General features: G+C 46.9%; 1 protein-coding gene across 3 annotated transcripts in view; it reads right to left on the bottom strand.

The window, feature by feature from the left end:
* The window catches only part of LOC147326879 (carbohydrate sulfotransferase 8-like), a 50481-nt gene extending 28367 nt beyond the window's left edge, over positions 1-22114 (bottom strand). Inside the window, exons 1-2 of one of the 3 annotated variants that reach the window (XM_086302281.1) lie at positions 21700-22114; positions 1-24 (exon numbers count right to left, since the gene is read on the bottom strand). The exon at positions 1-24 is cut by the window's left edge and continues 162 nt beyond it. In XM_086302281.1, coding sequence (XP_086158407.1) covers position 1 — 1 coding nt within the window. In that variant the 5' untranslated portion in view covers positions 2-24; positions 21700-22114. Of the gene's footprint in view, positions 25-2701; positions 3007-21699 lie in introns of those variants that run through there. The other 2 variants (XM_086302282.1, XR_015130522.1) reach the window with 2 other exon arrangements.
* Positions 22115-22439: the final 325 nt, after the last annotated feature.

The raw sequence follows: 22439 nt of genomic DNA, 5'->3' as shown, positions 1-22439 counted from the left end.
TCCTGGACAGACCACGGCGAGCACCTGAGGAGACAAACACTTCAGACGAGATCTGATAAAGACATGCAAACCTGATGCTCGCCGTGTGACTGCACGCCATCGGATGCCTCTGGGGCCGAGCTTCGGCGTTTCACTCTGAGCGCCGACGGTTCCTCTCCGTTTCCTTTAAACACCGTCACCTGCTCCACCTCCTCCAACCACACTCCTGCTGCCTCAGTACCTTTATTGTCTCTCCGGCAGCTCCACCTGCGGTATAAATGTGAAAATTTTACACCGCCTCAGGTTGTTATCAAGTACCCTCCATCACCTCACAAACATGAGTGTCGACACCGCCCGCCCAGCAGGGTGATGACCACACCCCACAGCCATTACACACACGATGGAAAGATCCACATGAAACCCCCAAACAGCTGCACGCTGGCTGGATGCTGATAGGCTGAAACCTCCACGGAAGCTGCAGGTGAAGGCCGGGGTGGCCGTTGGAGCCATGCTGCACCTCCTGAGGAGGAGGAGGAGGTGGTCAACACAGAGGAGAGTTTCACCGTGAGTGTTTCCAATAAAATGAATCGTTCTCATCAAACACGGACATCTGCAGTAAGTCTTACATCATTGTTGACATTATTTTGTAGCTGTCCCCTCCCACAGAGGACAGAAGTCACCATGGCAATATACCTGTAGAGGTCCGCATCCCTCCATGGATACCCAACCATCACTGACCCACCACCGAGCCGCAGAGCCGGCGTTCTCCTCGGCTTCTCCAGACACTTTCAGCTCTGACACATGTGCTCAGGCTGAGCCCGCCCTCATCTCTGCAGAGCCGGGCGGCAGCGGTGGACTTGCCGGTTCTGGTGTTCTACTGCAGTGAGCGTGGGCCCACTACAGGACATGTGGCCCTCAGGCAAACCTCATGAAGTCTATTTCTGATTGTTTGGTCAGAAACGTTCACACCAGTGACCTGCTACAGGTCTTCCTCTTTGCACAAAGGAGCAGATACTGGTCCTGCTGATGGGTTAAGGCCTTCTATGGCCCAGTCCAGTAACCGTCCGTCTCCTGAAGTCTCCTCTGCGCTCCTCAGACGGTGCTGGGAGACACAGCAAACCTGACGATGGCACGTACTGATGTGCCATCCTGGAGGAGTTGAACAACCTGTGTGGCCTCTGCAGGGTCCGGGTGTCACCTCGTGCTGCCAGCTGTGACACTGACCACAGCCAAACGCAAAACCAGTGACACACTGTCAAAGGCCTCCGACAGCTCGGTGCTCATTGGAGGTTAAATTCCTGGTTTTGTGAATGGAGTCTGGTGGAGCGTGACACTTTCACTTCCTGTCAGAATATCACAAACCTGCTCTCTCTGTGGGAACTGAGCATGTGCAATAACATGACGTTCTACTTCCTGTGACTCTTTTCCCCACGAGGATCATTTTGGCGTCCGCCCACTCACGCTCTGACCAAGAGAATGATGGAGAACATGAGGGTGATTTACGAGTGGTGGGGGAGGAAAACGAGAGCTGCTCCTGGTCCTCCAGTGCTTCCTGAAAACTCACAATCAGCTGATCGATCACTCAGACGCTCCTTTAATAACGTCTTCATTAGACTTTGGTTCTCAGGTTGCTCGCTCTCGCTGGCCTTTTAAAGCTCCTTCAGTTTATTTTCTGTTTCCACAGCACTGATCCATGCACAGCGACCTGCAGGTTATCACCACCGCCCACCAAGTGATTCAGTTTATTTTGAAAAGTCTCAACAGGATCTCCAGCTTTATTGTGAAAGGTTTATGTGGAAAATAAACAAGCGGATGGCAGAGCCACGCAATGGTTTTACCACCGTTGTTGCTAATGACGACGAGTAAAAACAGTTGCAGTTTATTTTGCGACACCACGAAACAAACGATAGACGTTTTCATATCGTTATCTGATATATATCATTATATCACACGGCCCTACTCCATCCTGACACACTCACGTCCTTCTACCCCCCTAAAAAAGCCTGAAAGTCAAATGACTGTGATCCATGTGGCAGACGAATAAAACTCCTGAAAGCTCCTGACTGTGCCGGAAACTCACTCTCGTACACGGAGTCATCTTTACCGACAGGTGGGTCCACGAACTCTGTGCTGGACCACACCTGCACCACTAGGTGGCAGCACTGCACCTGAACAAGAGAAGATACGACTTATAGGGACACGTGAAGCGCCTCCATCCTGGTTTCTATGACGATAACTGATCAAGCAGGTACACTTTGACATGACCACAGGAGGGCGCCATCACAGGACAAAAACCAATGCCATCACTGGCTGTTTACCTGCTCTGTGTGTGTGTGTGTGTGTGTGTGTGTGTGTGTGTGTGCGTTTGTTTTTACTGCACAGCCATCTCTCCTGCTGACTGCACACTTCCTGCTCCCATGAGGCTGAGCAGGAACATCTGTTTGCAGCATCACAGCAGGTGAGCCCATAACACACACACACGCACACACACACACGCGCACGCACACACACGCACACACACACACGCACACACACACACGCACACACACACACACACACGCGCACACACTAGAACACACACACGCACGCACACACACACGCACACACACACACACACGCACGCACACACACACACACGCACGCACGCACACACACACACACGCACACACACACACACACACACACACACACACACACACACACACACACGCACGCACACACACACACACACACTCCTGCAGTGTCTGTATCTTTTGTGCTGAGAGACTCTGTGATGGTTTCAGATGTTTTCAGCTGATCATGTGACACGCATAACTGGATCCAGCCAATCAGTCTGTTTATTTATTCCATCCATCCTCTGCTGCTGATCCAGCTCAGGGTCTATCCACAGAAGCTTCCCAGCCTCCTCCTGCTCCTCCTCCAACTCCTCCTCCTTGCACTTAGGTGTTCCTAGACCAGCTGAGAGAGATCACCTCTGCAGTGTGGCCGAGTTTATGCCCCGGCCTCCGCCCCGTGGAAAGAGCTGACCTAGGAGGCATGGAGTGGACTTCCTTAGACTTAGAAATGATTACAATGAAAATAAATCAATAAGGCCTCCCAAGGCTTCAAAACGGGTGTCGGTGCTGTGATGTCACCAATCTGTCATACTGTACAAATTAAACCAGTGTTTCCAACCTTTTGGAGCCACAGCATATGTTTCACATTACAAAAATCCCACAGCAAAAACAAAAATGCCACAAAAAGCACATTGATCATTTCCCCCGCACTCCAGGCAGAGCAGAGTTGGCTCGGTTTGTCCCCAGCAGTGTTGGGTAAGTTACTTTAAAATAGTAACTTAGTTACATTACTAGTTGTTTCTCTCAAAAGTAACTCAGTTACTTCAAGTTACTCGTTACTTTCAGAGTAACTAGTTACTAGGGAAAGTAACTTTGGTTTTACTCAGACTTCTCTTGTTAATGTGTTGCTCCCATAACTTTGCCAGTCTTCTAGCTTGCTTACTTGCCACAGTGCACTGTGCCACCTACCAATAGAAAGGAAAAGATAATGTGCATATTTCCACGAGAGAAATCCCACGCCTGGACCGTCATTGACTGCTGCCATGATTCTAGCCTACGTCACAGAGTCATGTGCGCCTTTTACATCCAACATAAAAACTGCAGTCGTGGTGCTTCGATTGTACTCAGAACTCAGAAATTCTGCCTTCTGAATAGGAAGATGTAGGTAACACCAGACTGCAGATGAGCTGCATACAGGGCTGGACTGGGACAGAAAATAGTCCCGGGCATTTTGACTAGAGACCGGCCCACCATTATAGGAAAAATCATAAAGCCTTTGAATGAAAACAAACGCTGTTGTGACAGTGATGTACACTGTTCTGATGGTATATATGCATCAATCTATCAATCGTTTGTTGTAAGATTCAGATAATTATTTTTTAAAAGCGAGACATTTTAAATGAGAATAAGAAAGAAAAGTATTTCTTTGTGCCCCCCTCTCCCTGTTAATGCCCTACCTGCCCCCCTGGCAACACTTTACTAGACCCGCCCCTGCACAGTCACCAGCTGTCAGCTGCTTAGAAAAGGATCCTGGTGTTATTTGTCTCTCAGCAACAGTTCATAACTTCAACTCATTCCTGTCACCTAAAAGGTAAACCTGTTTCTCCATCACAGCTCTGATGGTTCAGTAAGGACATCTCCTGGTTTCATCTTCATGTTTCCCTCTCACCAGATAACCAAACCATATCATGACCAGCAGCTTTACAGCTGTGGCTCCAGCAAACATCAGCTGATACTAGAAATTAATATTAAATAAATTCTAACAACAGCTGATCAAGCTTAAACGTGCTGCTGTTGTTTAGCGCGACATCCGCTGGTTTCCTCTTTCTGGCGCAAAGTGGGCGATAAACAAACAAGAGAGAAAAGCCGATCAGCTGATCATTGATCAGTTTCATGATTGAAGTAGAAACAGGAGAGGGAGGGGGGAGAATGAAAGAAGAAGAGGCAGCTGTGCAGCAAAGACACAGAATAACTCCAGCTTTGTGTCTTTTCCATTGTAGCTGAATTACGGGACAAACTGTTCCTTTTCACCTCAATAAGAAACGCGTAATATTTCCTCTGAATACCAGACGGGACGGCTGGCAACTCTAATAACTTATGAACAAAATAAAGTTCAACATCATTAACATCATAGCACCACCCAGCTGTATAGAAACTCCGTCATGCTAGCTAGCACGCAGTACGGAGAAAGTCAGAATAACGAAAATAAACTCCACCTAAACTTGGTTTATATCTGACCCAGAGAGACTGCAGGTCATAACTTCTTACCTGAAGTTCAGTTCACACTCGGACCGGCAGCCGCCTCGGGTCTCTCTTCCTCCTGCCTCCCTTTTCCTTCATCCACCTGCTGGCCTCCACCACTTGCTAATGTTACTGAATCTGTGGAAGCTCCGCGATGCCACCGCACGAAGTAACGAGTAACGACCCTATCTAAATCCCAGTAACGACTAACGCGCTCCTGGTTTTGGCATAATAACTAGTTACCGTGCTCGTTACCACAATAATAACGTAGTTACTGTAACGCGTTACTTAATAACGCGTTAGTCCCAACACTGGTCCCCAGTTTACCTTTTTTGCTTCCTTCTGACCACTGCTCATGCTGGGCCTTCACCTGGGTCGGAGTTTCCTCCAGGACCAGGTCACACTGACTACTTTTCTGACTATTGTCATTTCTTCGTCGTCGTCTTCTGTCTTACTGGCAGTTGGCGACCCACTGAATTAGAGCAGGTAGTTGTACTGCCCTCTAGTGGAAGAGAATGTCATTGTTCTGCCCGTTACTCACGCTAATTACGGCGGTCCGTTTGGTACTGGGCTGCGAGAGTTGAGGCTCGGGTTTGAAATTTATGGTTTTCACGGTTTTATCGGGTTTTTTAATCGTTTTTATCGTTAACTCTGTTTCCCTGGGTCTTTTCCTTGTGTGTTATGAATAAATCTTCTGTTTTTGGTACTGGTTTTATTTTGTTGTATTTATCTGCGACACCTTAAAAGCCGGTCCCGTGGCCCAGTGGTTGGGAAACACTGTATTAAACTATATTATATCAAATCACAGAAGGGCTGCAACAATTGACTGAGTATTTCGAATAATTTAATTAGGAAAAATTTGACAAATTTTTTGCGTCAATGTTTCGTTTAAGGCACGGCTCTGTAGTGTGCTATCGTCACCATGGAAACGGTTACCATGGTAAATCTTAATACTGAACTGAGGCCTCAGTTACACAGGCGACTGCCTGGCAACCGTTGCTAGGGAAGCATGTACTCATCAAGTGGTCGGTTGGTGGAGCTGCACCAAAACCTCGTAACCAGAAACAGAGACCGTCAAAGTAAAAGTCTTGCCTTTGGAAATATGTTGGTTTAAGCAGTGCAGCACAGCTTTTACTTTGAAGGTGTCGGTTTTCACAGTTTCGCCGCAGCTCGGAGAGTAAATGGCGAGTGAATCACTCCCGTCTCCAACAGTCTGATTTATAACAAAGGAAACGAAGAGCACCACGTTGATTTTATCATCGCTCTCAAAGCAGTGGCTGTGATCTGTTTGCGATAAGGACGGTTTTCAGCCGCAGGCGGATCGACCTCGACGTCTGAGATCACCGCTGAGACGCTTTGTTCTGTTTTCTGAAGTTTTACAGCAGAAACTTTTGTTCCTCTAATAATAATAAATGTGTTATTAAGGTTTCTATTAGCGACGAGTGGCTGATGATTTATAGCATCACGCTGCAGCAGCTCATTCTGCTGAAACGAGGATAAACAGCCTGCATTTAAATAAAACAGGGCGGCTGAGAACAAGACGCTGCGTGCAGAAAGAATCCAGCCAGGCTGATTTGAGTGTTTGTTGGCAGGATTAAAGAAAAACCATCAGGCTGCATCTAATGAAGCATGAAATACTGAGAACAAATAATCAGGTTTCTGAGTATTTTCCCCCAAACAGGTCGCAGTCCCAACTGAAGATTCATTTAGTCAGAAAACCAAGAACACGGCAGGAAACTCAGAGGAACGAGTCACAACGAAGAGTCGAGAGGACGACCCCTCCTCACGTCCTTGTCGAGTCAAACTCTGGGCCTCCAGCTGACCGCTCGGCAAGGACGCTTCAATCCTGCCGCGCCCGGATTAACATGACGGCAGGAGATGGATACCCTGCAGTGTGATGGCAGAGCTCCACGCCGTACACCACAATCACACCTCCCTGAGCGACATCATCAACACTCTGAAACAGGAAACGCCCGCTGTCATCGAACCGCCACAGACGTTTTGAGCTGCGTCAATATTGTGACTGCAGCGCTCACAGATTATTGACACGCTGAAGGAAACCACGGAACAAACGAGAGCAAACAATCAGGGTAAACTGCAACAGGAGAACTCACGCTAACTGCACTGAGGGAGAAACTACAGAGAAAATATGAATAAAGTGTGACACAGTACAAGCACCGAGTCTGCTGGTCTGGGCTCGTGTTCCTCCACAGCTGCAGGACGAGTCCCACCAACAGCTGAAAGTTACAGGAACATGTTTGCAGAAGATTTCCTCACTTTTCTTCAAACTTTTGTTCTCCTAGTATCTGAAAGTAAAGTGTTTTAAGAACAAATACATGTGCTGACTTTGTCGTTGCGGTGCTCTCCAGCAGGACCGGGAGAGTATCCTGAGTTATTCACATGGTTCCTACAGGAATCATTCAGCAGCCTCGTACCTGCAGGACGTGTTCACACGCCGGTTTGGTTGAAGTCAAAGCTAATGAGACAGCAGCCTGAACACTTATGTACAGTTGGTACATAAAATGAGAGCTTGTGCAGGCGGCGGCTGCCCAGGAGGGCAAAGAAAGCCGATAAAGGAGTCATTTTTAACAGTAAGCAGCTCACCGAGAAATTCCACCTCTGTGTAGCTGCACCACAGACGCTGAGACAGCCTCCATCATCACGGTTACAGTCGGTCTTTCGCTCTGCTTTGTGTGCAGATACAAAGACAGAAAATGGGCTGCGTGAGCGAGGCTGCAGCAGCTCGCTCAGACCGTTTAGTGCTAATTGTTCAGAGTTCAGGATGAGGCCAAGGACGGCGTGCGGGCTGAGAAACGAGCCAGAGCTCGGGGACAAAGAGTCCCACGCTGCCCCTGAAATGAAGGTGACCCGAGCTGGAAAGCGAGCGGAGGCACGAGTGGCGTTTCTGCAGCTTGTTTGATACTGTGGACTTTCCACTGTGCTTCCCTGATCTCTGAGTTCAGCTCCTCACACTCAGCAGCAGCACAGCGCTCGACACACAGCAGGAGTTTCTGTGCCGCTGCCGCGTACGTGGACGTTAACTGATCATCCTCGCGGCCCAAATCAGTTTTCTACTTCCTGCCTTCTCGACTCCGTCCGCTGTTTTCGGCACAGCGGGTGTCACCACGAAACGAGATTAACTGACGGTGTTTAACGCAGACAGATCACCATGGTAACTGACGATGGTCTGACCTGTTTGTATGTTTATCACAGTGAACATTCAGTAAAACAAACACTTCATATACTCAGTGTCTCATTGGACTGTGGGACCGAGCTGAGCAGGTGGGTCCAGTTTGAAGTCTCAGAAATAATTTACCATGTCAGCTGACATAACACTGCTTTGTTCTTCTGCAGCACTTATCTTAGTCTCACCATTTTACTCTGGGTCACCTGTTCCTCTGACACTGTCCGACTGAAGGAGGAGATGAAAAGGATTCAAACACCTCGTTTAATGGGAGCACACTGAGGTTAATTATGGAGTTCCACAGGGTTCAGTGCTAGGACCAATTCTGTTTACATTATACATGCTTCCCTTAGGCAGCATCATTAGAAGACATAGCATACATTTTCACTGCTATGCAGATGACACCCAGCTCTATCTGTCCATGAAGCCAGATAACACACACCAATGAGTTAAACTGCAGGAATGTCTTAAAGACATAAAGACCTGGATGGCCGCTAACTTTCTGCTTCTTAATTCAATTCAGATCAAACTGAGGTTATTGTACTCGGCCCTGAAAAGCCTAGAAAGATGGTATCTAAGCAGATTCTTACTCTGGATGGCATTACCTTGGCCTCCAGTAACACTGTGAGGAACCTTGGAGTCATTTTTGACCAGGACATGTCCTTCAACGCACATATTAAACAAATATGTAAGACTGCTTTCTTCCATTTGTGCAACATCTCTAAAGTTAGAAATATCCTGTCTCAGAGTGATGCTGAAAAACTAGTTCATGCATTTATTACTTCCAGGCTGGACGACTGTAATTCATTATTATCAGGAAGTCCTAAAAACTCCCTGAAAAGCCTTCAGCTGATCCAAAATGCTGCAGCAAGAGTCCTGACAGGGACTAGAAAGAGAGAGCAGATTTCTCCTGTTTTGGCTTCCTGTTAAATCCAGAATTCAAAATCTAATTCATGTTTCCATCATTTACCCAGGAATAAAAATGTAATTTTCTTGGATCTCTCCGACTTTTACTCCCTGAAAAAGAAACATACATCCCCATGGACATCTTTTACTTTAATAAAGCATCACATTTAATGAGAAATGTCAAACTGCGCCTCTGACAGGAGCATTTGTGGCGATGCAGCTTTCTGATCTTTGAATCACCTCAGCTGAAATACTCTGTCCGTCCTTACGGACGACTGCACGGAAATATGAAATAACCATAATCAGGAATATAATCTGCAAATCCGATGAGTTGATAAGCCACCTCCTCCGGCACAATAAAGGGCTTGTGTGGTCCCCTCGACGCGAGCTAGGAAGATTAATCCCTCTCATTCCGTTATGGGACTCTAATCTTATGGGATAACATATACGGAAATCTCCACCTCCGTTCACGTTTATCCGCAAGCTGCAGCACGAGGTGGACAGCAGGGTGGAGGTCCTGCGTTAAGTGTGAGGTCACTCCGGCTTATCGTCACCTTTTCCATCTGTTCCCTACGTTCTCTCCGTGCCTCTCCTGAACTCGGACGAGCTGATCAGGTCACGCGATAAATGTCATGATTTATATGATGAGTAAAAGTTGTAGGTTATCAGAAGAGAGGCACCTCTCCATCATACTAGCACACCAACCCACGCCCAGAGCTGTGGACTGGTGTGGGACCCGGGGCATGGGGCGACTGCTGGAGCCAGTTTTTGTGTTTGCTTTCAATCTGGAGTCAGACCTGATCTAGACCTGGTCTCAGTCAGACTGGGTCTCAGTCGGACCCGGTCTCAGACCTGGTCTTGGTTTTGTCTGTTGTCCTGGAGTCAGACCTGATCTAGACCTGGGCCCTGTTTCAGGAAGCCGGTTTAGTGCAAACTCTGAGTAAGTATATCCTGAGTTAACGAAAACTCTGGGTTTTCGGTTTCACAAAGCGAGTTTAGATTAATTCTGAGTGAGTTACTATGACAACACACTCCGTGAAGCTAACCTGCCCCCTAGCAGGTTTACTTCTACTAACCCTGACTTTCTCCGCCCCTTTGTCAGAAACCTGACTGTAGGAAGTGTCAGACATGGCGTGCTCCTTCCTTGAAGAGCCAGTAGATGTTGAAGCCCAAATTCTCCGCAGAGCTCTCCGCCGGGAGAGAGTGATTAGAGCGCGTTCGGACATTTTATCATTTCCTGATGATTTCCTGTGTGAACGTTACCGTTTTTCAGCACAATCTATAAGTCATTTGGATAACATCCTCAGACCTAATATTGCTCATGTGACACATCGCGGACATCCTCTCAGTTCTGTACATATTATTTGTATCGCACTTCGGTTTTTTGCAAACGGGAGCTTTCTGTATAATATTGGTGACGCTGAGCACGTTTCCAAGGCTACCGTCTGTCGGGCAGTCAGGAATGTTACAGTTGCACTGAAACGTCTCCTGTACTCGTTTGTGGTGTTCCCCGGTCACAGACCCACAAGATTTATCAAAGAGGGATGCCACAAAATTGCAGGTATCAGGATGAACGAAACTTAATTCATGATGTGGTGATATTTGAACTACTACTTAAATTGCACATTTATTCTCACGGTTCCCAGGCGTGATTGGCTGTATAGATGGCACTCACATTCCAATCATTGCTCCTTCAGTAAATGAAGGAGACTATGTGAACAGGAAGTCTTTCCACAGCATTAATGTACAGGTACATAGTTCCCTGTAGCATTTCAAACTAACAAATTATTTCATTATAGTAATGGATGCTAATTTGTGTTCTCTGCACTGTGAAGATCATATGTGATGCTGCCAACATTATCACAAATGTGGAAGCCAAGTGGCCAGGCTCTGTGAGTGGTGGTGGTGGAGGACCCCCACCTGTTTTTCGGGCCTCCGCTTTTTTCCTGTTGGCTATAACGGGTCACATTTGAGCATACAGAGTAAGCAAATATGTACTTGTAATGTGCTCAGATAATTTCAATAAGTGCTTACAGAGGGGAAATTAATGTAGCCTCTAACTGCAATTGATTTACATCGGACAAACAGATCAAGCACTATGGCTCATAATACAATTACACCTTACCTGTTTGGACTATATTTTTATATTTCATTTTTACTTGCTGCCAGGAACGTTTGGGGCCTGTTGGGTTGCACCTGCGCTCACATCACATTGCAAAATAAAATGTATAAAATAAAAAATAAAATATAATGAAATAATGTGTTAAATGGGTGGAAATCCCTAGATCAATGTTTAAATTAACACTCACGCATTGACTCTGTCGGCTATGTTTTGCCATGCATGCTCCCTTTCTTTTGCAGCTGAGGCTGTGTTACTTTTTTTCCGCAAAATTTGCATGTTATCAGCATATACTGCCATCAGAATTTCGGCCTCAAGCGCTGTAAAATACATTGACCGCGCCTTCAGACAGTGGAAAAATGTCAGTCCTAGTTTTACTGGATCTCAGTGCAGCATTTGATACAGTTGACCACAACATATTACTCAAACGACTGGAGAACTGGGCAGGTCTTTCAGGAACTGTACTAAACTGGTTCAAAACATACGTAGAAAACAGGAAATACTTTGTATCAATAGGTAACTTCACATCTGAGCAGACAAGTATCACATGTGGAGTTCCCCAAGGTTCCATCTTGGGACCCCTTCTGTTTAACATTTACATGCTCCCACTGGCACAGATTATAAAGAACAACAAAATAAACTATCACAGCTATGCAGATGACACACAAATATATATCACAATGTCACCAGGAGACCGAGGCCCTGTACAGGCTCTTGGTAAATGCATTGAGGAAATCAATGACTGGTTGTGCCACAATTTTCTCCAGCTAAACAAAAACAAACTGAGGTAATAGTCTTTGGCGCCAAAGAAAAACGATTACAGGTCACCAGAGAACTTCAATCTATACATCTAAAAACCACAAACCAGGCGAGAAATTTGGGTGTAGTGATGGATGCAGACCTAAACTTAGAAAAACACATTAAGACAATAACAAAGTCAGCTTACTATCACCTCAAGAATATATCAAGGATAAAAGATCTGATGTCTCAACAGGACCTGGAAAAACTAGTCCATGCATTCATCTTTAGTAGGCTTGATTACTGTAACAGCATCTTTACAGGTCTACCTAAAAAATCAGTCAGACAACTACAGCTCATTCAGAACTCTGCTGCTCGAGTCCTCACTAAGACCAAAAAAGTGGACCACATCAGTCCAGCTCTGAGGTCTTTACACTGGCTGCCTGTCCGTCAGAGGATAGACTTTAAAGTTCTGATGCTGGTCTATAAAGCTCTGAATGGTTTAGGACCAAAATACATCAATGACCTCCTGACCCAGTATGAACCATCCAGATCCCTCAGGTCATCTGGATCCGGTCTTTTATCAGTTCCCAGAGTCAGAACCAGACACGGAGAAGCTGCATTCAGCTTTTATGCTCCTTATATCTGGAACAAACTCCCAGAAAGCCTCAGATCAGCTGAAACACTCAGTTTATTTAAATCCAGGTTGAAGACTCACCTATTCTCAGCTGCATTTGAATAAAGCACCAAATCCACACTTTAAGCTTAAATTTCAAAACTTACATTTAACTACTGATTTTATCTGTTTTGATTTTATATACTGTTGTTTGTTTGTTTGTTTGTTTGTTAATTAGTTAGTTATCGTCCCGATACCCAAAAACTCCAACCCATCTTGCCTCAATGATTACCGCCCAGTAGCACTCACCCCCATCATCACTAAGTGCTTAGAGCGACTGGTCCTAGCACACTTCAAATCCTGTCTCCCCCCCACCCTGGACCCCCACCAATTCGCATACCGCCGGAACAGGAGCACAGAGGATGCAGTCTCCATCGCACTGCACTCTGTCCTCTCACACCTGGACAACAACAACACCTACGCCAGAATGCTGTTTATAGACTTCAGTTCAGCATTCAATACAATCCACCCCTCACAACTCATCAGGAAACTGACAGACCTGGGTATCAGTTCCCTCATCTGCAAATGGTTACTGGACTTCCTGACCAACCGCCCCCAACATGTCCGGCTGGATAACCGCTGCTCATCTACCATCACAATGAACACCGGTGTACCACAAGGCTGTGTGATGAGCCCTTTCCTCTACTCCCTCTTCACCCACGACTGCAGACCTGCTGATGGTTCCAACACCATCATTAAGTTTGCAGATGACACCACGGTGATTGGCCTCATCAGTGACAACGATGAGGCCGCCTACAGGGAGGAGGTGGATCGTCTGGCTGAGTGGTGCGACAGAAACAACCTGCTGCTTAACACCGAGAAGACCAAGGAGCTCATCGTGGACTACAGGAGGAATGCTGACCCACATCCACCCATCCACATTAAGGGGACGGCTGTGGAGCGTGTGAGCAGCTTCAAGTTCCTGGGAGTCCACATCTCCGAGGATCTCACCTGGACGACCAACTGCTCCAAGCTGGTCAAGAAGGCTCACCAGCGCCTCTTCTTCTTGAGGACTCTGAGGAAGAACCACCTGTCCTCAGACATCCTGGTGAACTTCTATCGCTGCACCATCGAGAGCATCCTGACCAACTGTATAACAGTCTGGTACGGGAACTGCTCTGCCTCGGACCGGAAGGCGTTGCAGAGGGTCGTGAAAACTGCCCAACGCATCGCCGGAGCACCACTTCCTGCCATAAAAGACATCTACAGGAAGCGGTGTCTGAAAAGGGCTGGGAAAATCATCAAAGACCCCAGTCACCCATCACATGGACTCTTCACCCTCCTGCCCTCTGGGAGGCGCCACAGGAGCCTCCGGACTAAGACCACCAGGTACTGGAACAGCTTCTTCCCCACAGCTGTCAGACTCCTGAACTCTGCCTCCTGACATCTGACCCACGTTAAACTCATGGACTGAACATACACACACACACACCCACAATGGACAACTGTACCCTCAAACACACAATAATAACATGGACTGAACCACCACTCACAACCACTAGCACTTTATATAGCCTCTGTAGAAACTATCTACACCCTCACTTATCTTAACTGCACTACTGTATAGCTCTGTGTAAATAATCATTCTGTGCATTCGATAATCTTTAATCCTACAACTGTTTACAACTTGCATAGTTCCCATTTCTGTATAGCTGTATATCCCAGATTCTGTAAAGTTATTTATTTCATATTCTGTATAGTTTTTCATATTTATATCCTGTTCATATCCTGTACATAGCTTGTACTCACTACAGCCTGTACATACTTATAGTTATAGAATATTCACAACATACTTCATACCGTGTACATTATAACATACCATAATAGACCCATTTCTGTAATATACTCACATATCTATATTATTGCTAATATATATTGTAATATATCTATATCACTAAAGCACTTCTGGATGGATGCAAACTGCATTTCGTTGCCCTGTACCTGTGCATGTGCAATGACAATAAAGTTGAATTCTATTCTATTCTATTATTTGCTTGTTTTATTCAATTTTAAATCATGCTTTTTATTTGTTCTTGTTTCTAATGTCTCTGTAAAGCACTTTGAATCACCTTGTTGTTGAATTGTGCTATACAAATAAACTTGCCTTGCCTTGCCTTCTTTCCCTCCGTCTCCATGGTGACTCGCTTAATCTGTGCTCCACTAATCAGGGCTTTATGTATCCTCGTGCGCGCGCTTAACTTGGGGTTAAAGCAACTCCGCGTTGACTGAACTAATTGTTATCAGCCTTTCTGAAACCGAATATTCCGAGTTGGACAGTTCGGGGTTACTCAACCCTGAGTATCGTTTTTCACTCTGAGTTTTCTAAACTCTGTACATATTAAAGTCAGACCCAGTCTCAGTCGGACCCGGTCTCAGTCGGACCCGGTCTCAGACCTGGTCTTGGTTTTGTCGGTTGTCCTGGAGTCAGACCCGATCCTGGACTTTGGGGCTAGTTTAGTTCTCTGCTTTAAATCTTGTTTTGGACTTTGGACCTGTAGCTGGACATTGACCCAGATACTGAACTGGTTTTGGATGTGGTTTGGGCCATGTACTTGGAGATGGGACTGCTCTCTCAAACCTGGAGTTGGTCATTTGGACTTTAAACCAGTGGGTCTGTTGGTGATGGATAAATACTTTCCCCGAGTTTCTAACTTGATTAAACAGCTACCAGCACAGGGACTTTTTGGAGGCTTTTTTCCTGCTGCGAGTGGAGCAGACAGAAGAAGCTGGAGGTGGAGCTCCTATAAATGTGTGATCGTGGCTTTAAGCTGTCCCAGGTTAATTCTCTGGGGTGTTTCTGAGTCTAAATAAATCCATACAAGCCCGGCTCATTCCCACAGCAGTGGGTCACAGCAGTCTGGCTCCAGCGAGCCAAATGAATAATGAAACACGCTGAAAGGCAGAACTAAACAAGCTGCTGAGCAGCAGCGTCGCTTTGTTCTCATCATTAATGTCACTAATCCTCTGAGCCCGCCGGCTGCACAGCTACTCTTAATCACTGGCGATCCAGAGACCGCCGCCCCCGATATCTGGAGGCGGTTTCTCACCCGCCAGTTAGAGCGAATTATTAACTAGAATGACCTCTGATGACCGGCTCAAACTTTCCACACAAAGGACTCATTCAGACCCACAGAGCCCTGTCCGACACACGGGCAGGTGGAGAGGACAGGTGGAGCAGACAGGTGGTCAAAAGTGCTTCAGATACACAAACAAGCAAAACACACTGAGGAGAAAACCTTACCCAGCTCCTCACCTCCACCTTTAACATAAAATCAACACTTAAAAACAGGGTGAGAACAAACCTCCACCTTCATCCTTATATTTCATTGTGTTAGCAATAGGCTAAGATGTTAGCTCTGAGCTAATAATCAGAGCAGTGAAATGAAGCAGTGCTTAAACACCTGCACAGGTGTGCGGACACCAGCCTGTGAGAAACGAACACTGCTGCTGATGTTTACAGCATTTCAGCACTCGTGCCGTCAGGCAGGAAAGCAGAACGAAAATGGAAGCACGATAAGCTCCACGTTTCTTACCAAGTGTTTAGAGATTGTCTAAATAACTATCAGCGCACCATCAAGGTAGAAAGAGCAAATTATTTCTCCAAGATAATCTCTGGTAATCCTAAAGTTCTATTCAACACAATCAACTCTGTCCTGCGCCACTGCAGCCATATCTGAGACGGCCTCACACGAAAGTTCTTTACTGAAAACATTGATGATATCCGAGCACATATCCCGCTCCCATCCCAAGACCCCTCTGAACCACCTGCATGTTCATTCCTTTTCTCCGAATTTAAACCAGTTTCATTATCCCATCTCACTGATATAATAATGCACATGAAACGTGCCCCTTGGATGTGTTACCTACACCATTTCTCAGAGATGTGCTGAAGACAGTCGGCCCTAACATCCTCGTTATTGTAAATAGCAGCATCTCAAATGGGACTGTTCCTCATTCGTTTAAACAAGCTGTTGTTCAGCCGCTTCTAAAAAACCTGGTTCAGACCCGTCAGTTCTTGGTATTTTCAGACCAATCTCTAAGCTGCCATTGTTGTCTAAGGTTCTTGAGAAAGTCGTCCTCCACCAACTTTCCTCATTCTTAGACACACTAATATTCTGGACAAATATCAGTGTGGTTTCAGAGCCTTCCACAGCACAGTCTCTACTGAAGGTGTTCAATGATGTGCTTCTAGCTGGTGACTCTGGAAAAAGCACAGTTGTCATCCTTCTAGACCTGAGCGCAGCCTTTGACACTGTCGACCACACAATCCTGTTAAACCGTCTACAGACGTGTCTGCATTCGAGGCTCTGCTCTAACATGGTTTGCCTCTTACCTGGAGAGCTGATCCTACTCTGTGATGCTGGGTAACAAATACTCCTCCCAGCTACTCTCACCTGTGGAATACCTCAGGGCTCTATTCTGGGCCCGGCCTTGTTCTCCTTATACATGCTCGCATTAGGCTCCATTTTTCAGAAACACCAGATCTCCTGTCACTCCGATGCAGACGATGCACATTTCTACCTCTCTCTAAAACCAGGTGCTGACAGTACGCTGCAGAAAGTCTCAGAGTGTCTTAGCGACATACATTGCTGGATGTCTCTGAACTTTCTCAAACTAAGTCACGACAAAACCGACATGATAATCTTCGGTAAGCAGGACTCTGTTAGTCTCATAAGAAACGATTTGGGCCCATTATCAGCTCGTGTACATCCCCACGTAAAAAATCTTGGTTTCATGCTTTCCTATCGTCACGTCTTGACTACTGTAACTCTCTCTATTTAGGCATCTGTCACTCAAGCCTGTCCCGCCTGCAACTTGTTCAAAATGCAGCCGCAAGGCTCCTGACGGGTACTAGAAACAGAGACTATTACTGCGATACTCGCATCTCTACATTGACTACCAGTTAAATATAGAATCGATTTTAAGGTTTTATTATTTGTTTTTAAAGCTCTCCATGGTTTGGCTCCAGGTTACATTTCAGATCTTCTTAGCTTGCACCGACCCACTCGATCTCTGCGCTCCTCCAGTCAGATGCTGTTATCAGTTCCACGCTCCCAGTTCAAATCTAGAGGGGACAGGGCTTTCTCCATTGCCGCCGAGACTCTGGAACAGCCTTCCCCCTTTCAGTAAATCCTCTTCATCCTTGGAAGTCTTCAAATCGAATCTGAAGCCCTTCCTATTTTCCAAGGCTCTCTCTGACACCTCTTTTATTCTGCGATTCTGGTCTTTTATCTCATTGGGTAATGTTTGCATGTATTTTATGTTCACGTGTGCTTGTGTGTGCTTGTGTACATTTTTGTATATGTATTTGCATATATGCATGTACACATTTTTTTACAAACATATATGGATGTCTTACAATGTTTCTATAATGTTTTCATCTCATCTATTTTAATTCTTTTTATTATATCATCCCTCTGTTCAGCACTTTGGCCGACACTTGATGTCTTTTGAATGTGCTATATAAATAAAGATGACTTGACTCCGATGGGCGGAGAAACCCCATCACATGACAGATGAGCTGCAGGTGAACCGAGCTGACGAAGAGCTGGAGAGGTCGGGCACGAACGCTACAGTTTTATTTTAAAGAAAGACGCGGGGACCCGCTGCAGAGAGCTTCATCCAATCAGACGCTCGGACCGGAAACAGCTGGACGGTGTGAACATGGGACGATGGACAGATGTTTCCATACTTTCTAAAATAGATTAATCAGTTTAACATTGATAAACGTGAGACTCTCACACCGCCCTCAGCTGTGGGTGGTGTAGGTGTTGGTCTGAAAGCTCTCCGGTGAAGCTCGGTGCTGCCTGTGGTTAGGAGATGACTGTTCAGGACCCTGTGCCCCTGCAGAGACCGATGGAGGCGCTCTGCAGGGGCGGAGGTGTCCCTCTCCGATGTGTTATTCATGCCGGCAGCCTGGAAGAAGAGCCTCAGCATCCTGCAGCGCGGCTCTCCTCGTTAGCAGGAGGGATCGAGTTTCCTCGATGAGGCCGTCGGCTCAGATTAAAGGTGCTTATGGTAATTGAATCCTCACACGGTGAAAGTGCAGCTGAAACGAGTCGACACACGATACGACTGTTTCTGTCGGAGGAACGCACAAACACGTCCTGCTCCACTTCAAAGGAAACTGCAGCAAAGCAGCGCTCAGACCCGCCTCCAGATTAACCAACACAAACCTGGTACCACACTGTCAGTTTATCCAACACACACACACACACACACACACACACACACACACACACACACACACACACACACACACACACACAACTGTATGCTATTATGCACTTGAATCAGCAGCAGCACTGATCAGTCCCTCACAGGCAGAAGGACGAGAAAACCAAGCGAACCCCACCTTGATGAGACAGAGACGTTTGTGACGTCCACAGACTCAGGATCAGAAACTCTTAGAAATGGAGCCACGCTTGCAAACATAATAGAATAGAATAGAAAAGCCCTTTATTGTCATTGTACAACACAACTGTGGAGCGAGACGCAGTAACACACGATCGATACAGGACGTTCGAGTCCAGAAGTTCCAGCAGAGGGTTACACAACAGTCACACCTGGAAGAGCAGTGGGCGGAGCCCGCGACACGACCACAGTTATTGAGACTGCAATGATCCGGTGATCTTTAAAGACGGGGACCATGTCTGCGACCAATCAGCTGCCATCATTAAAGCGACCCCGACACGTCTCTGTGACTGGATGTGGTCATGACATCCAGTCTGTGATGAATCCACAGGTTCAGAGACTCAGTGACGCTCAGTTCCTGCAGGGGGCGATCTCCCGCTGCCCGAGAGACGCTGTGCACACCTGTTACCTGTTCAGAGACAGGTCACCTCCCACCAGGTGACCTTGTGATCCAGGTGTTGCACGCTCAGATGTTTCCCTCATCGCTCGGGGTCCCGTTTTCTCCAGTGTTATGGATCCATTAATGACAGACTCGGTCTCAGGTGAGCTCAGGTGTAAAACCTGCACACAACTCGACCTCGCCCGTGTTATTGTTCTTACTCCCAGCCCACGTCTACGTGATGTAGGGCTGGGCGATATATCGAGTTTTTAAAAAATATATTTTTATACGAGATAAGAGATGTGACAATATCCTTTATATCGATATAGTCTATGCTATAATTATAGTTGTGGAGCCGCAGGTTTGCCTCTCTTTCGTCCACTTTTGTCTCTACGCTGCGTTGCTCCGCCTCTCCTTCACTGACCACAACACCCCCTCCTCCCCCATCGCTTCACCTGCAGGCAGCGACAAGATGGACACGGCAAATCTCCGTTAACGAGTTACTGCGCATCGCCCCGTGCGTGGGGCTGGACGGCGTCAACGTGTTAACGAGCTAACCACGCTAACGCCCAGAGGTGCTGCACGGCCTAAAATCCTTTCATTTTCTCAAAAGTTGACAGCGCGCCTTATGTATGAGTTCTGGTTGTGCTCACTGACCGCGAACCGCTTCTCTGTGGAACACGGCGCTCAGCAATCTGACTAAAAATGTTTGAGTACGACTTTGCTACGGAGCCGCACCGCGTTACGGCTGCCGTAGTCTGGAGCCTCGCGGAGTGATACGTACTGTGCTTCAGCGTAATATCACCGTACTGTGTGCGTATAAGGACCATAAACGGCTCCTGTTCAGAGACGCGGTTACGAAGAGGATTTCAAACTCCAGGCTGTCGGTCACGCAGTAGAAGTTAAGAACAGAGCAGCTGCTTGTTGTTGTGCTCAGCGTCTGTTAGTTTACATTTTGACTGCACAGTTGTGAGCTCTTTGTTATGCACAAAACAACATTTTTTCTTTTATTTATGGAGCATGATTATTTAATAAATGCTGATAATTTATTTCTGAGTAATTGTTTCTTGTACATCTGCGCTGTGTGTTAATAAAAGTGCCTGTGTGACATCTGGGACACAGCTGTGACTAAACTCTCTGTTTGTTCTTACTTTATGGCTTAAAAATAAATATCGAGATATATATCGTATATCGCCATCCAGCTGTCACCGAAATCCAGCAGATGAAAGCTCAGGGTGGGACGCACCGGGCTGGAGAAACAAACACAGCCAGCAGCAGCACTCCCTGAACCGAGCGGTCAGATGGCGAGCGTTAACAGGTAACATCTATAAAATGATCGATCGGGGAAAACCTCAGTTTGATCTGTGACTCGTCCTAAACCCACACAGATCAGACTCGAGGTCGTGTTTATGAACGATAAATCACAGCGCTCCCTCCGCCTGCTCTGAGGTGCTCGGGTTTATTTCAGCCTCGCCGTCGCTCCGGTTTATTTTGGTTCAGTTTGTTACGGCCGAGGTCAGGTGACTCCGAGGGTCGTCGTAGGTGCAGCAGAGCTCCGTGTGCAGGTGGAGCAGCCGGGTGGCTATTTTTAGACACGAGGAGAGGAATTATTCAGCGCGATCGCAGCTTTTCATTCAACTGCTGCTGACAAAGGAGAAGAAGCAGCCGTCCTCCTCCTCCTCCTCCGTCAGCTTGACAGGTGGATCTGAGACCTGTGCAGGCTCCGCCCACAGCTGATATTGCACCCTGAAAATCAGGCGCCGCTCTTTCTCTTTGATCAGCTGCTGAGGATCCACACGGCAAACATCTCCATCTTTGTTTTCAGCAACTCCGCACGCGCTCAGTCTGCCACTGACATCACAGAAACAGACACCGCGACATCAACCGACACCCCGGCACCGCCCCCCTGCGACTGACGTCAGACGCTCAGACGAGTACACGAGAGATCAGTTCTGTTTCCCCATCAGCATCTGATCAACTTTAATCATTTTGTTGTCATGATTAAACAAATATCAACAGAGCAAACACAAAGAAATAAACTGGAAACAATTAGAGGAGCAAAAAATGTAACATCTGGATGACATAAAATAAATGAACAGAAACAAGAGAGTCTGTGTTCTTTTGATTTCTTTATCGGAAATGTTTTTCACGCTTCAGTAAAAGTAAAAGTTTGGATTTCTGGTCCTTCTTTAGGTGAAACCTAGTCAGGAAGCAGCAAACAGAGCGCCACAATAACAGTTCCAGGTGTCAAATAATGTGAGAAACGTCCACCAATCAGGGCCGCTCGAGCACAAACTACAAGCTGATCATCAAACACGGCTATCCAATTAGCTGCCCCGTTTAAAACCAGCAAAAGGAGGGGGGGCTTTTTCCTTACCTGTGCCCCGGGCCCCGTTTCTCTGTATCCGCCCCTGTCCGTAACCTTTCACTGGCTCAAAAAAACGCGGTTTAATCTGCGTTAACGGGGGGGCGGAGTCAGTGTTAATGACGAAAGCACTCCAAACACACCTGCTTTACTTTCAGCTGCTCCGCGAACCCCGCCGCTCGCCGTCGGGCTGTCCGGTCTACGTCACAGTATCACCGGAGTACCGACTGAAAGTGCGCCCGCTGCCCCCGGTCCTCGCTCCGCCGGCGCTCACCTGTGTGCGGCTCAGCATGGACGCAGTCCGCGGAGTTCTGTTCCGTCGGAAAGTCTGCGGGCGTCCCTCCTCCTCCGGTACTCAGTAAACGCTCTAACGGGCGCAGAGCTGCCGGTGAGCTGCGGTGTCCGCGGGCTGAGTTCGTTAGCGGCCCCGGAGCTGAAGGACTGGACTGAGAGTGTACTGTGAACGGGAGGGCAGGGCGGCGGAGCCCGACCGGCAAGCTCCGGGAGACACGGAGGAGGTTTGGTCAGACCACCACAATAAAAGCCCGCATTCGCCAAATCCTCAAAATAAAAGCCCGCGATGGTCAGGGCTGCAGAGGTGAATCTGATGTAACGCAGACACACACCAGAGTGACGTCACAGATTTAACTGTTAGGATTGATTTTATTATCATAACAGTTAAAACTGCTGCTCGGCAGATCTGTGTTTGTGCTTCTGCTTAGTTTTTATTGTTTCCTCTAATCCTAACCGTGAGTCAGGAGACAGGAGAGCGTCCTGTTTGAAAAATTCATTTCGTTTTAATGAGTTCAGCTGTTACAGCTGGAGGTCCATTTAAACCGCGTGAAAACAATAAACTGAATGTTAGCTTTGACATTTCTGTGTC

This window comes from Aulonocara sp. 'chitande type north' Nkhata Bay, linkage group LG7, assembly GCF_057382095.1.
Source record: "Aulonocara sp. 'chitande type north' Nkhata Bay isolate Kocher_YH1m ecotype deep benthic linkage group LG7, A_spYH_male_GT1.1, whole genome shotgun sequence".
NCBI classification, from domain to species: Eukaryota; Metazoa; Chordata; class Actinopteri; order Cichliformes; family Cichlidae; genus Aulonocara; species Aulonocara sp. 'chitande type north' Nkhata Bay.
Note: the sequence above shows the minus strand (reverse complement) of the source record. Positions and strands in the feature narration are given on the sequence as shown.